Source organism: Vulpes vulpes, chromosome 6 (genome assembly GCF_048418805.1).
Source record: "Vulpes vulpes isolate BD-2025 chromosome 6, VulVul3, whole genome shotgun sequence".
Taxonomy (NCBI): domain Eukaryota; kingdom Metazoa; phylum Chordata; class Mammalia; order Carnivora; family Canidae; genus Vulpes; species Vulpes vulpes.
In genome coordinates this window covers 113,439,035-113,454,806 of record NC_132785.1, presented here as the reverse complement: position 1 = coordinate 113,454,806, position 15,772 = coordinate 113,439,035, and the positions used below count along the sequence as shown (strand labels likewise).

Here is a 15,772-nt window from a genome sequence, read left to right as displayed (position 1 = left end):
CTTGATAATTTTGTCTAGTTGTACAATCACTTTTTGGGAGAGGAATGTTGAAATCTCTAACTCTAATTTTGAATTTTTTATTTTTTCTTTTAGTTATATCAATTTTTACATCATTTTTTTGCAGATTTGTTATTTAGTATGTACACATATAGAACTGTTCTGTCTTCTGAGTAGATTAGCTCTTATTATATAATGTCCTTTTCTTGTTTCCATTGATTTTCTTTGCTCTGAAATCTGCTTTGTCTCATATTGATATATCATTCCTAATTTTTTTCATTAGTGATTACATGATATAACCTTTTTTAGTTTTTACTTTCATCCTGCCAAATCATTATATTTGAAGTGAGTTTCTTATAGACAGCATATAGTTGAGTCCCTGGATCATGTCATAGATTAATGGCAGAGAAGTCATAATCGAATCTAGTAATTTCTGTCTTTTAGTTGGTATATTTAGACCATTTTCATATAAGATAATTATTGAAATGTTAGGACTTAAGTCTGCCTTTTTTTTTGTTTTCTGTGTTTTTTATTTCTCTGTAGTTTTTTTCCCTCACCGTTATTTTTTTTTTTAAGATTTTATTTATTTATTCATGAGAGACACACAAAGAGAGAGGCAGAGATATAGGCAGAGGGAGAAGCAGGCTCCAAGCAGGGAGCCCGATGTGGGACTGGATCCTGGAACTCTGAGATCATGCCCTGGGCCAAAGGTGGCGCTAAACCACTGAGCCACCCAGGCATCCCTCCCCCACCATTATTGTTGGTTATTTGAGCAGAACTTTTCTAGAATCTCATTTTATCAGTTATATTTTTTAGCTTATCTCTTTGTGTAGCTTTTTAAGTGCTTGCTGTGAGCATTGCATTGTACATACACAGCTGTCACAGTCTACTGGTATTGTCATCTAACTAAAGTGTAGCAAATTTCTTTCTTTATGTTTTTTTGCCCTGGTTGGCTCAGTCAGTATAGCATGCAGCTATTGATCTCAGCATTGTGAGTTCAAGCTCCACATTGGATATGCAGCCTCTTAAAAAAAGAATAAATTTTTAAAAATGTTTGTAATCGAACTATTTCCTCTATATGCCTTTAGAACCTTGTCAGATAGTGTTTCAATTTTTTGTCTCAACATCAAACATAATTTTAAAGCTCAATAGGAGAAGGGAAATTTATTGGATTTTTCTATATTTTTTTATTACTGTGTTCTCTCTTCCTCATCTTCTAAGTTTCTTTTTTTTTTTTTTTTATCATTTCTTCTCTTTTTAGATAACTTTCCATAGTCACTGTTTTAGTGTAGATCTGCTGAGAACAAAGTACTTTAATTTTTCTTCCTGGGAATGTCTCAACTTCTCCTTAATTCTTGAAGGATATTTTTAGTGCTTGCAGGATACTGAGTTATCTGTTCTTTTGTTTCAGCATTTAAAAAATGTATTATAACCTCTATGGCTTCTAATGAGAAATTCACTAGCATTCTAATTGTTTTCCCCCTTAAACTAAAGTATTATTTCTCTCTCACTGCTTTCAAGAGTATTTGGTTTTTAGAACTTTGTGATATTTAGAGTAGGTGTAGGGTAGACCCAGAAATCTGAAATGCCCAGTTTAGTGGTAAGTGCATCAAGAAACCACCACAAACTTTTTGTAACTTCCGTAAACAGGGTATGATTGAAGAACAAAGTCATATACCTAGAATTTCTCTGAGCCCAAAAATACATACTCAATTACATCTTATGAGCCTAGAGCCAGAACACAATCTAAAATAAACTGCCTTCCAACTTAAGGAATTTAAATAAAAGCCAAACTTCCTATTAGGTGAACCCAATTTTAGAGGTAATATATGCAGGAAGAAGCATGGTTTTATGGCTAGATGTGAGCATATGAAACTTATTCATAGAGTGGTGTTTACAACAGATTATAATAAGCTTCTCTTGCTCGTTTTGCTAATTGTCACATGTAGTCTCATTGACCAAAGCAGCCCTCAGACCAATATAGAACAGTGACTTACTTGCTAATGAATATGTTCTTACTTTCTATGCTTGTGTTGCTAATAAATGACAAAAAATCTTAACAGTTGCCTGCGTCTCAATGTTTTGTTCTACATTTTGGTGTTTCTCCAAAGCCAGAGCCAAGAATGAGATGGAATGGGGTAGATTACTGTGTTGTTTTCTGTAGGGTAGCAGTTTTGCGGAGAAGAGGTTTTAAATCTCTAAAGTTGTCAAGATGGAAAGTTTCACCAGAAATGAATTGACATCAAATAAAACATGAGTACCTGTATTTGGATGTTTCACCACATACCCAAGACAGACAGTGGATTATAAACCTTTCATTTATTGGACTATTTGGGCTCCATCTGTAGACCAGTATGTTGTTTCAGCGTCTGAGACAAACCACAGAGGATAGCCATACTTTTTGAATGTTGTTCTTCATTTTAATCTGTGTGTTTTCTGTGGTCAGTCCTGATGAGAAAACTCTTAACTTGTTGTGGTATATCCAGATATGTACCAGTGGGTGGCAGTAGATATGTCGGAGTGCTAAGTAATATAGCTACCCATCATAGATAGAGTCTAAAAGCAGTATACTTGAGGGCTTTTTTTGCTTATTTGTTTTAAAATGCAGCTGATTATTTTTCACACATTTTCCTGACTTTGGCAGGCATACTGAATGGTAATTTAAAAAATAATAATAATAGCTAACATATATAGTACCAGGCACAATTTTAAGTGTTTTACATATATTAATTAAACACACACTTGCAACACACATTTGGTTGTTTTCAAGGTATTTTGGCGAATGTAACGTTGTATTATTATTCATTTATCCTGTTTACCTATACTAGTATAACAGAACAGAAAAAGCATTTGCTGATACATATTATGTTAAGCAGAGGAACTATTCAGCTGCCAGCCATTCATTTAACCCGATTTTTGGTGGTTGTTTTATTTTGTGAGATATTCTGCACATTCTGTGGAGCACACCTTGCCAAAAACAGCTGCCTTTTCAAATGTTTTAAGTATTTGCTTTCCATCAAAGCCACATCTTTTGATGTCCTCTCCCAGGGTTGAGGGATTTCATTTTGGACAGCAATTAACTATATTAACTATATAGGTCTTCTCATAAACCGTTGTTCTACAATTTGCTTTAGCAGAGTTTCATTTCAGTTTGGGGAGGCACTGGATGATGGATAAGCATGTGTGATAGAGTTTAGAATAGTATGTCATTTCAATACATCTTGAAAGGCAAAGGAGAATAGTTGGTTTTTTGCGGGGAAAAAGTACTGGACCCACATCCAGTTTAGAAGCCCTGGGCTCAGGTTCCTGCACAAAAGTGTTACTTTTGTAACTAGCTGTGTTACATTGACAAAGGCTTTTGCTCCTTGGGAACTCAGTCCTCATCCACAAAATGTGAGGAAGTTGGATTAGATCATTGGTTTTTAAATGACGTAGTTTGGAGCTTTGTAGCTCCACCATAGCACCACAGAGGTTAAGCCCAGGATTGGAATGAAGCCCCAATAGGCCGGCCCCCAGGTCCTCCCTTCTGCTTTTACCTAAGAAGCCTCGTTTCAGCTTTTTAAAGTACTGTATTTATTTATAATATACATTTGAAAGTGTATGATTTCATTCATAAGACACAATTCTACTTGTTTTTAAAAAGGTTTTAAAAAAGAGTGAAAACCCTGGGATTAGGCTATTCCAATGGTCCCTTCTGTCCCTAAAATATTAGTGATTCTAATAACTGGGGAGCCAAAGAAGAAAAACAGAAATTGGCCGTTGTCTTTAGCATGTAGCTAGTGTCTCAAATATCTAGTATACAACTGTGGGAGGCTCTGTCCTTCATTTATGACCTCTGAAGGGTTGTAAGGTGCTCTTTTATTTAATTTTATTAGACCGCAACTGCCACCCACAAAGACAAATGACACAAATTTATTTTTTAAAAAGCTTACATTCTTTTGAGAATTTACTTATCTATTGTTTTAGGTAAATGTCAGCACATAGAGTAATACTGAACAGAAGCATAGATTACTAAGTGAGGTATAGAGGCCAGAAGCTAGATGCTTTTCTCTGCAACCATTAATTTGCTAAATTCTGCTGTCAGTGCTCCTCTGTCCAGTGTTGCTGTTATAAATGTTGCTGTGTCTGAAGCCCTTGCTTCTATAACCTTCTGTCCATTACCAGCTGGGTAGAGTTATATAATATGGATATCTTATAGTAAAGGTTAAGGGGAAAAAATCTACTCCTTTCTAAACTTGATCTCTAACTTTTCTGTGAAGGGTCAACTTGCTAGATAGATGGATTGCTTATGTACAGCTGAACATGATTCTCCTTTTAAAAACAAATAAACAAACAAACAACCTTTCTGATCCTTCAGCTACCAGGAACCAGAATCAACATAAAAAAGTGTCAAACCTCCTTAAACAGCCAGACCACTAGTTGGGAAAACTGTGAAGGAAGTAGTACAAGACTGTCTTAGCCAAAAACACGGTCATGATATATTACCCTGGATGGGTCAGAGAAATGCAAAGTGGAACAAAACAAAACACAGCCAGATTCTCCAATTTTTATCCATGATGGCCTGCTTTTTAAATAGGATTTTGCCCCCTCTAATGACTGTATGTCATAATGAGTTAGTATCAGCTCATTTAAAGAGTTGAAGCCAGTCCAAGGAAAATACACAGGACTGCTGCCCTTTTCACACACACACACACACACATACACACACACAAAAACAAAACAAAACAACAACAACAAAAAAACTTTCATTAACTAATGTTGATGGAAGCACATTTAGCCACAGCAATTTGCATGGCAGTTGAATTGCTATTTATATTGAACAGCAAACCAGAGAATAATAAAGCAAAACATGAACATGCCAGTGGTGAGCAAGGGAGCAGGGCAGCCCTTCAACTTTTTCCATGATGATCATTCGTTCTAAAGCTGCTAAGATCAGACAACAACAAGATTGCTCATTATAACGAGGTGCACTGATCACACTCTGTTGTCACAGCATATGTCACGTCAGCTGTCCAAAGGTCTCACCTGTATTCTCTCATCTTGTGGTCACAGCAGAGTAGTTGCTTCTCAGCAAAGCCCAGTGACCATATTTTATCAGCACAGGTTAATAATCCTATTCATCATCCCAAATGCATGTACTTGAACAAAGAACCTAACAAGTGAGCAATTGCACAGAGCAGTGATGTAGGTGGAGAAGACAATTTTGGGGATCCAAGTTAAGCAATAAAGGTAAAAAGGAAGTAGTTAGGATATGAGTATGAAGACATCGGAGCCTTGATTGTTGACATCAGAGAACTCCTAAAGGAAATCAAAGGAATACAAAACATGTGCATCTTTAAAAATAACAGTATTAAGAAAGATACAATTAAGTACTGAGTGGTACAAGTGAACGTATGATACATACCGTAGAAGATTGCTCTAGGAATGCAAGGAAGGCAAAGCTTTAGCTGTGGCTTTAGATTAACTAGGTAATCTTAAGCAAATCATTTGCCTTCTTTGAGCCTCATGTCTTTATTTATTGTAAAATGAAGTGCTCACTGCAGAATAGAACATTCTTGCCAAATCTTAGTTCTCCCAACTTTCTGAATAAAGATAAGAAGGTTCAGTATAGCCATACAACCAGAGACTTAAAACTGACAGCAATCCAGCTAAACCTAATTTAAGTACAAACAAGAAGGGAAGGAAGAGAAAGAAGGAAGGAAGTGGAGAAGAGAAAGAGAGATGATGGGAGGGAGCGAGGAGAGTTCGAAGTTCAAGATTATGTGGGCTTCAGACAAGGGTGATCTTGTCCTCAGCCTGTTATTTCTGTCTCTTGGTTCTGCTTTCTTCTTTACCAGCTTTGCTGTTGTACAAGTTGCTTTGGCGTAGTGGAAGATACAGCCTTGAAAGCACCAGGCCAATATAAGCTTGTGGCTTTAGACAGAGAGAAATTCTACCAATTTTTGCCTGTTGTGGATAGTGTGTGGTCCCTGTGTTGTTAGTGGGCCCGTCTGGAGCCATTCTGGGCTTGAGTTGAGGCCTAGCTGGAGGGGCCAGAGAACACTGGCAGGGCATGCTGTTAGCAAGTCAGGTAGCAGGCATCAACACCTCGCTGGTTCCCACAGGTGTCCACGTGTGTCTAGGCTGGGAGTAGCGGGGCGGGGGGCGGGGGGGGGAGTGGTGCCGGCCAGCTGTTTAGCTGTTTTATTCTTAGAGAAGTCGCCCAATGATCCCCGCCCCTCCAGAACATACTCTTGATTAGTAAACAAATTTCTTTCCCATATGCCCCAGGCATTTTGCGGACTGTTGCTTCTATGCTGTATCTCCACAAGGCTCTTTGTTGTGCTGTCTCTCTAAGGATCGGAATTCAGTTTCCTCTGACTCTCCTGGTTCTCCTAGAGCCCAGCCTGGTTATTTTTAAGTTTCCAGGTGTTAAGTGCCACTGACTGTAAGAAGTCCTGAAATTGTGTGCCTCTTGTTTTCAAAGTCAAATGTTAGAGGGATTCCTCTTTCCTCTTTCCTGTTCCGGTTCCCTATGCCTAAGGTGCCTGGGGTGAGGATCTTTTTCCCTGAGCTCCCCGCATCCAATGGATACAACCAGATAATACCCTTATCAGTGTAAATAACCCAGAACATGATTCAAAGACTGGCAGAACAGACATTTCACAGTTAAATGTAGAGAAGAGGCCATGTGGAAGAGGATGAGAAGAACTTAGATGCTGTTGGGAGCTAAACATCTGTAAACAGGGAGGGACACCATGGGCACAGAGAGGGGAAAGAGCAGGTATTGGATCTCCTGTATAATCAAACTCAACTCACAAATCTGATAAAATTATAAATTTAAAGATGTTCAGTCACTCTTAGAACTTCATAGAACTATTGCAATTTAAAAATTATGTTCTCTGTTTTCAATACATAGAGGTTATGCTGCTTTTCCAACAAAGCTGATACCAATTAGAATGCTTGAGTTTGGACAGCTGAACAACAACAACAACAAACTACAAGAAGATTCCTACAATGAGCATTTAAAATATAGAACTCCTGGACTTTTGACTTTGAAAATGAGAGGCATACAATTTCAGGAGTTCTTACAATTGATGGCACTTAACACCTGGAAATTTAAAAATAACCAGATCCAATAGCAATTAGTTATCAGCTATGTTTTAGCTAAGGTGTTTGGTGTTTGCTGTACCAAGTTGACTTTGGAGGAACATGATCAGTTTTCTTTAATGGTTGATGGACCCGCACTATCCATCACTCTGGGTCCAATGTACCATTAAACAGTGTAATTCACTACAAAGGGTCTAGCTCAGAGAACCTTCTAATATCCAGAAGTTGTGTATCAAAATGGCCAGGTTCACATAGGAACACAGTATGAACTTATATATTGTGACTGTTCAAAAGAGTCGTGCTGAAGACACAATTTACTGAAACTATTGTTTTTAGCCTGATAACCCATTCTTCCTTCTCTTAACAGAACCCTGATCTTTCTTTTAGAAACTGTCCTTTTTGTTCTTCATCTAATCCTTTTGGGATTATCAGTGGAGGTGCTCTATCCTTTTACCTAGCCAAGCAGTAGGCAGGAGATCTGAGTGAGGCTCATTAGCTTTACTCTTTATAGAATCTCATCTGGAGTGGAGTGGCACAAAGACTAGAGACACCCAGGATAAAATGCCCATTAGTTCATACTGCTTATATCCCTACCATCCCAGACCAGCAGTTATTCTCTGTAGAGTCTGGATATTCTTCTAATAAATTCTGAATGTTTCTTTTATAGTTAACAAATGGTTGCTGTATGTTAGCAAATGTTGTGTACCAAACCACCCCCCAATTCCATGGAAGTAGGTCACGATTCTGTGAGTTGGGGTTGGCCCTGACTCACTAGGCAGTTTGTCTGGTCTCAGTTGGGCTCCCCTTCTGAATTGTCTGTAGTCATCTTCAGGCCAGTGGACAGCTATGCTCTTGGGCATTTGTTGGATGCCAGTTAAGGCAACCTGCAGGGTGTCTTAGGTGAGAAGTGTCCTGGACCCTTGTCATCCAGCAGGTTGTCCTGGGCTTGTTCATACAGTGGTGACAGAGTTCCATGTGGAAAAGTGAAAATGTGAGGGGATCCCTGGGTGGCTCAGTGGTTTGGTGCCTGCCTTCGGCCAGGGGCGTGATCCTGGAGACCTGGGATCAAGTCCCACATCAGGCTTCCTGTCTGGAGCCTGCTTCTCCCTCCGCCTGTCTCTCTCTCTCTCTCTCTCTCTCTCTCTCTCTCTCATGAATAAATAAATAAAATCTTTAAAAAAAAAAGAAAATGTGTGAGAACTCTCAGTGCAGATTGGCACAGATTCTGCTGTATTCTATTTAGCAAGTCAAGTCAAGAGGACAGCACAGATGTGAGATGTAGATAGTAGATGCGTGTGGCCTCCCTCCCGATAGTAGCAGCTGCAGTGTCACAATGCAAATGAATAAGGATTCAGGATGAGAAATTTTTGAAGACACTTAAACAATCTGCCACCTCCAAGTTCATCTCTGTATAGCTAAAGAACCTGATGTGCTAACAAGAAACCCCCTCTAAAAATACAACCGAATGCATTGACTTTCTCCTCTCACTTTATTGACATAACTCTGATTATGGAAGGTGTGAGAGCCAAAGTCAGCTCCTCAATGGGATACAGAGCAAAAATTACCTGTTCTTCTGAATTCCAGTACATTGTATCTTTTTTTTAAATAAAAAGATTTTATTTATTTATTCATGAGAGACACACAGAGAGAGAGAAGCAGAGAGACAGGCAGAGGGAGAAGCAGGCTCCATGTAGAGCCCAATGTGGGACTCCATCCTGGGACTCGATCCCAGGACTCTGGGATCATGCCCTGGGTGGAAGGCAGATGCTTAACCGCTGAGCCACCCAGGGATCCCCCAGTACATTGTATCTTGAGGGGATTGTTTGCAATTCCTCTGTAGCTTAATTAGCCATGTAGTCTCACCCTCGGTTATATCGTCTGCCAGGTCTCCTGAAGTTGCAGCGTATTGCTTGTTCAGTTATGACATATACCAGTGTGACTCGGCTACTCACTATAGTTTTGCTTCCTGCTGTATGTAGTATAGCACTTGCTAAAAACATTTGCATTTGCCTTTCTAGGATATATATTGAATTTCTGTGAGTTATATTCTCCTTTTATGCAGCACACCCTCTTGGTAAGCTATATCAATCACAGAGCAAGGCAAATGCTAATATTAATGTGCACTGCTGTAGGTGTTTCTTGCCTGTTTTCATCCAACTTCTGACTCAGCCCAGCCCTCTTTAGGTTTGTGAGATCTAATAAGATCATAGCACAGGGTGGTATAGCTGCAGGCAGAAAATTCTGCTTGCCAAATATATTTTCCTTTATAGCAAGTTTGTAAATTAATGTAGGGTGCTGAGATACCCTGGTTATATGCATGTATTTAGACAGAACTGTTTTCAGTTGACTACCTTCCCTTCCAGCCACTAATTTCTCTGAGATGATGCCAAGCTCTTGGTCAGATGTAGCTTCAATGCTTCCCACCTTCTTAGTGTGAAATGATAATTAATATGACTTTATAGTTAAGGTGGTGTTCTACTTCCATTAATAACACCCATTATTCTGGGATGTTTTAATTTGATCATAAAAATTGACTCTGGAGGTGGAACTTGGCTTGGGAGCTTATGTTAAGAACAAATGGTTTGTTTCTAATTTTTTGTTAAAAAGAAAAAAGTTTTTTTTTTTTAAAGAAAATTTTGTATTACTTTAGAGTTATATAAACAGTTGACCAAATTCCTAAAATATTGATATGATTTTGGATTTGTAAATTAGTTGGCCTTATTCTCTGGTACCTTCACCAGAGTCAAGACCTCCCAGGGCTTCTCAGCTAGCTCAGGATGGGCAGAGTCCAGAGTTCTGTCCCATCTCATCAGCTAGGATCAGAGGGCATTTCTTTTACATTCACACTTAAACATCAAGTTCTCTTTCCAGGCAACAGTTTTTATAAGCTCCTTCCTGAATTGGGTTTGATAATAAGAGGCAACTCTTTTTCACATTATCTTGATGGGTATTTTGCTTTCTTATTATAGATCTCCTGGAGGAGACCCACAGAAAAGATGAAGAAATGGAGTCTCTGCAGGTAAAGTAAATTCTCCAATAGAGCAGGTATCCTTGGGATAAAAACATTTGTTTTTACGCTGATAGACTTTATTGTTATCACATTCAGACCACTGACAAATAGAGTGAAAAATACGTCAGAATTTTAAAGCCCAAGTTAGAATTTGCTTCCTCTTAGAAGTGTTTGAGAATATTTATAATCTCCTAGTCCCGGTGCTACTCTTGAAAGGAACCTTTATTCTTTGGTATAGCTTAATAGGAACTGAAATGAAGCAGTATCTTTGCACAGTCATTTCCCCCCAAAACAGGCCTGATGAATGAGGATGAATTCATGGAATCTACATTTGGAGTGAAAGTCCAGAGGATTCTGAGTCCATGAATGTCATCCCCCAATGACCAACCAAGAATATTAACTCATATATGGAGCTTAAGACTTATACCTTGTATATCTCTTAATTCACTATGGATTTATACATGGCTCTTGGACTGGAAAATCGTGTTTGAAAGATTACTCTAGAATTTTAATTGACAGTTCCATAGTATGAGCAATTGATGTTAACTTGGCATCTGACAGTGGTAGTTCTCTCTTCCTTTTACATTGGGCTAACTTGCAGATGGGTAACTCAAGTGTCTGTCTTTATTAGGGGAAACATAATCAGTTATACTCACATGACAGAACCAATTCACTTAACATCATGCTGGGGATAAAGAACAGTAAATACTTTGGACATTTAGAGTTCTCTCTGGGCCTGGAAGCTGCAAGGCAGGACTGAAGAGTGATCTAATGAGCTGGCTTGAATGCTTTAGAGGTAAAGATGTTTGCTTCTGGCAAATGAAGGATGGGTCAAGCGAAGCCCAAAGAGCAAGGAAAATGTTCTATAATTGGGGATTCTTCTATTAAATGGTGTCTTTGTTAAAAGAAAATTATATTATTGATCTAAAAATGAAGAAGAAGATAGCTCTATATCCCTAATAAAAATGGCATGTGTTGGCCATAATTCTGTACAGATTAAATGCTTTTAACATCTTGAGTCAGAGTCAAGTTAAAAAGAAACAGCCTTGTTGGTCCTGTCTGGGGCTAGGAAAAATCTCAAATGTATACTCACCCTGTCTATGTCTGAGAAATTAATATCAGAGTTATGAAGAGCAAAGCGTCCATGTATACTAAATGTATATATTGAAAAAGTAATAACGTCTTTTTTGAGGCACTTTGGTTATACATTGTATGTTTGCCAGAATAACACATAAACACATTTATTGAGTAGATAGTACATATATGGCCTTTTGAAATGATAGTACAACCCTTTTTGAGTTTATTTTTCTCAAATACAAATGTTGGAACCACTAACCCTGTTAAATTTAATAGCCTCTGTTGCCTCTCAAATATTTATTAAGAACTGGCAGCATTTTCTACCAAAATGTCCAGCAAGAGCAATAGAATGTACCAGCGAACTAACTATGGACATTTATAGATTTAGAGTATCCAGTATAATGTCCAGCAGCAGGAAAGTTCAATGCTGGCACTGTGTAGTGGCAATTAGTGCCTAGAAGTAACATCTTATTAAGAACAAAGAAACTGACACCTCTTAGAGTGCATAAGAGTACAGAGACACATCACAGAAAACCTTTCATTTTAACACTAGAGGAAAATTCACTGAAAAGACCTATATTCCTGAATTTCTGTATTCAAATTATAAATATCACAGCTGATAGTTTTCAGAAGACTACTAAAGTATTTAGATTGAAGTCCTATAATCACACAGAACCTTGAGAAGTCAAAGACAAAACAGTTTTTTTTTTTTTAAAGCAAAAGATTGGAAATTGATAACTTTGAATTTCAATACTGGCTCTACTTCTGGGCAACTTTGAGTACTCAATTAACTTTGCCATGCCCATTTTCTCATCTATAATATAAAATCATAAAACTGTCTTCTAGAAGTGTTTAGTGTGGATTAGATTATCCTAGAAGGGAGAGCTAAATATTTAATTCCAGTTTACAGTGTTAACAAATCCCCATGTATCCAAATTGGAGTCAGTTTTATTTACTCGTTATCATCATATAATTATGTATAACAGACATTCTGCATTTAATTTCATCCCCCTTAAGGATAAGGGTCTGTATATTTCCATACCCTTTCCAGTTTTCTACCAGTAAAAGATGTTTCATATCTCATTGAAAAATACTTGTTGAGCACTGGTTCTGTGCAAGGCACTCACTGTACTGACTGCTAGGGATCCAAAGGCAAGCTGCTTCTACTGGATGCCTTCCTGCACTGGGAAAGTGTCTGATACATAATAATAAACTATTTATAATGAAATACTTAAAAATGATATTAGAAGGGATGTACAAGTCACTCTGGGAACATATAATAAGAACACTTGCCTTTATTTGGTGGAGCTAGGTTAGAGTGGCAAACCAAGTAGACTTCCCAGAGGAAGTTTCTTTCTTTCTTTCTTTCTTTCCTTCTTTCTTTCTTTCTTTCTTTCTTTCTTTCTTTCTTTCTTTCTTTCCTTATTTAGATTTTATTTATTTATTTAGGAGAGAGTGAACAACAGAGAAATGATGCAGGGCTCGATCCCAGGAGCCCAGGATCATGACCTGAGCCGAAAGGCAGACACTTAACCATCTGAGCCACCTAGGTGTCCCAAAAAGCTAATATTTAAATGATAACCAGGAGTTAGCCCTGGCAAGTTTGGAGTAAAGATAAGTTTTAGGCAGTGTGAAGGAGATGGGAAGACCTGAAGTAAAAGAATATCAGTTTCATTTTTGGTATGTTGGAATGTAGCATTGAGAGAGGAGAGGCAAGACAGGAGTTTGTTAGGTAGACAGAGGCTTAAAGGACCTCATAAAGCAGTTAGGATTTTACCTTTAGTATATGGGAAACCAGTTAAGAGTTTGAAGCATGAGAACAATATGATCAAATCTTAATTTTTTAAAAAGATTTTATTTATTTATTTGAGAGAGAGAAAGAACATGTACAAGCAGTGGGAAATGTAGAGGGAGAAGGAGAAGCAGACTCCCCACTGAGCAGGAAGCCTGACACAGCAGCTTAATGGACTGAACCATCCAGGCACCCCTCAAGTCTTCATTTTTAATGGGTAACTAACTGGCTGTAAAGTCCAAAATAATTGGGGGCAGGTAAGATTGAAACCAGGGATACCAATTAAGCAGACGTTTGTGGGGATCTTGGCAAGGGATGATAGTGATCTGGATTGAGTGGTAGTGGGGAGCATGAAGAGTGGCTTCTTTTTTTTTTTTTTTTAAGATTTTATTTATTTATTCATAGACAGAGAGCCAGAGACACAGGCAGAGGGAGAAGCAGGCTCCATGCAGGGAACCCGATGTGGGACTCGATCCCAGGTCTCCAGGATCACACCCCAGGCTGTAGGCAGCGCCAAACCGCTGCCCCACCAGGGCTGCCCAAAGAGTGGTTTCTTAGTACATTTTAAGATCTAAAATTCCATGAACTGTGAGATTGGTTGTTAAGAAGTAAAAGAGAAGGGTTAAGAATGACTCCTAGGTTTCTTGATTGGGCCACTTCATGGATGGTCATTCTAGTCAGTAAGAGAAACAGAAGCTGATTAGTTCAGTTTTTGATATTTTCTGTTTGGGTGCGTTGAAACATCCAGATGGCAGTGTCAAGAGAGGATTGGTACATGAGTCTAGAGCTTAGAAAACCTGTGAACTGGACATGAAGATTTTGTTGTCACCCAATTAGTCTCCATATCATATAGATGATACTAAAAGTCATAGGATTGGGATGCCTGGCTGACTCAGGAGGTTAAGTGTACAACTCTTGATCTCAAGGTTGTAAGTTTGAGCCCCATATTGGGTGTAAACCTTACTTAAAAAAAATAAAAAATATCATAGGAGCAATGAGGATCCCCCAGGGAAAGTATGTGGAATAAAAAGATGAAAATTTAGGCTAGAAGCATAGGTAACACGCACACTTAAATTTCAAGCTAAGGATGGAAATCTTGCAAAGCGGTCTAAGACATAGAGAAAATAATTTCAGGAGGGAATAATATGAAATGTGGCAAAGCATATTTCAAGGGAAAAATAATAAAACTGAGTAAATATTTGTTAAATCATTGAATCCCCTAAGCTAAGGAGCTTATGTTTTAAAATTAAAATTTACCATACAATAAGTGATAATTTCCTATCATACCTATGCAGCTACTCTTCTCTTTCATGTTCCCAGATACCTGTTTAGCACAGTGCCTCACCACAGTAGGTACTCAATAACTATTCTGTTGACCAAATAAAGTAATAAGTATTACCTGCTGGACTCAAATTTATTTAGCACTACCCATTAAAAAACAACTACCATACCTGTCCTAGAGTTCATTTTCTGTTTAAAAATTTTGGAGGAGGGAAAGGCTCCTAATTTCTGGCATTCCTGTGTATATACCACACACACCTGCTTTCACCCCCCCTCTTCTCTATCCTTCTCTCTTCTCCCTACTTCTTCGGATGTAGTATTGAACCAAAAGGTAAATAAGTGCATAATTGGCATGAGTTGTAGTAATCAGTGGGAAAGGAAAAGAATGTAGTGGTGAGGGAGGCAAGCAGCAGTGAGAAGAGTATTTTCAATCTTAAGAGGAATCACAAAAATGAAGACAAACATATTTGACCGCGATTTCTATAGCAGTTGGTAATTACCAAAATTCTTCACTGGAGCTTCATATTGTCTGGCTCAGTTGTGTGTGTGTGTGTGTGTGTGTGTGTGTGTGTGACTTTCATTTGCAGTTACATGTATGCTGTTCTTAAAAACAAAGTATTGTCTTTGACTCTAAATGTATGATATAGTACATATATACAGTACATACATGATAGAGTCCTATTTGCATATGAGTTTGAGGTACATTGAAACAAGCAAATCCCTTCTTTAATCCACTCTGAGATCAGCTGGAACGTTTTAAATAGACACAAAAGGTGATCCCATTCTCCTTGATTTGGTTTAGAAATATTCAGTGACTGTAACCTTACTTGTGATGACTGGTAATAGTAGGTGCTGCTGTTTTTTTTGTTTTGTTTTGTTTTCATTTTTTAAAGTACCAACCTATCTGGTTCACCTTTCATCAGTTCCTTGCTTTGTGAACCCCAGAGTGAAAATTACACTAAAAGAGTATGATGCTTAGTCATGAAAAGCCTCAAACTGCTATGTACGACCATCACTGAACCGAGTGTCTGGAAAATGCATATGCCCCCTGCATTCTCCTGACTTACAGTCATCTCACTTTTCATTTTATCTCAAGATAAAACTAGATGATTATGAACATGATTTTTCCTTTTCACCTTCCTCTTTTACTAAGCCATATTCAGGTCATTTTGAGGTAATATCCATATCTATAAATTGGGGATGGTAATAATACTTTATAGTACTATTAAGAGGATTAATTGGGATAAGAAACGCAGAAACAAACCTTGATACCTGGCAGGTCTTCCATAAATATTAATTTCACACACTGGCTACACTTATTGGGTACTAGACTGCTGCATACTGGGATAAAGTGGTAAATGTCCCTGTGCCCTCCGACAGTCACCCTCTCCCTCTATCTGACCCTCCTTGCTCCTTACCTGGGCAACCATAATTTTAAATTCAGATTTGTTCAGATTATGCTAAAAGAAGTGTTACATCTTGGGTTAGCTACTAACTATAGTGAAACAGTGAAAAAAATTACAATG

The 15,772-nt window shown here is 38.1% G+C and overlaps 1 protein-coding gene across 11 annotated transcripts in view; it reads left to right on the top strand.

The window, feature by feature from the left end:
* Nucleotides 1-15,772, top strand: part of CEP128 (centrosomal protein 128) — a 489,572-nt gene that overhangs the window by 406,683 nt on the left and 67,117 nt on the right. For all 11 annotated transcript variants that reach the window (XM_072762163.1, XM_072762162.1, XM_072762169.1 and 8 more), the window contains one exon: nt 10,056-10,105. In XM_072762163.1, coding sequence (XP_072618264.1) covers nt 10,056-10,105 — 50 coding nt within the window. The remainder of the gene's footprint in view (nt 1-10,055; nt 10,106-15,772) is intronic.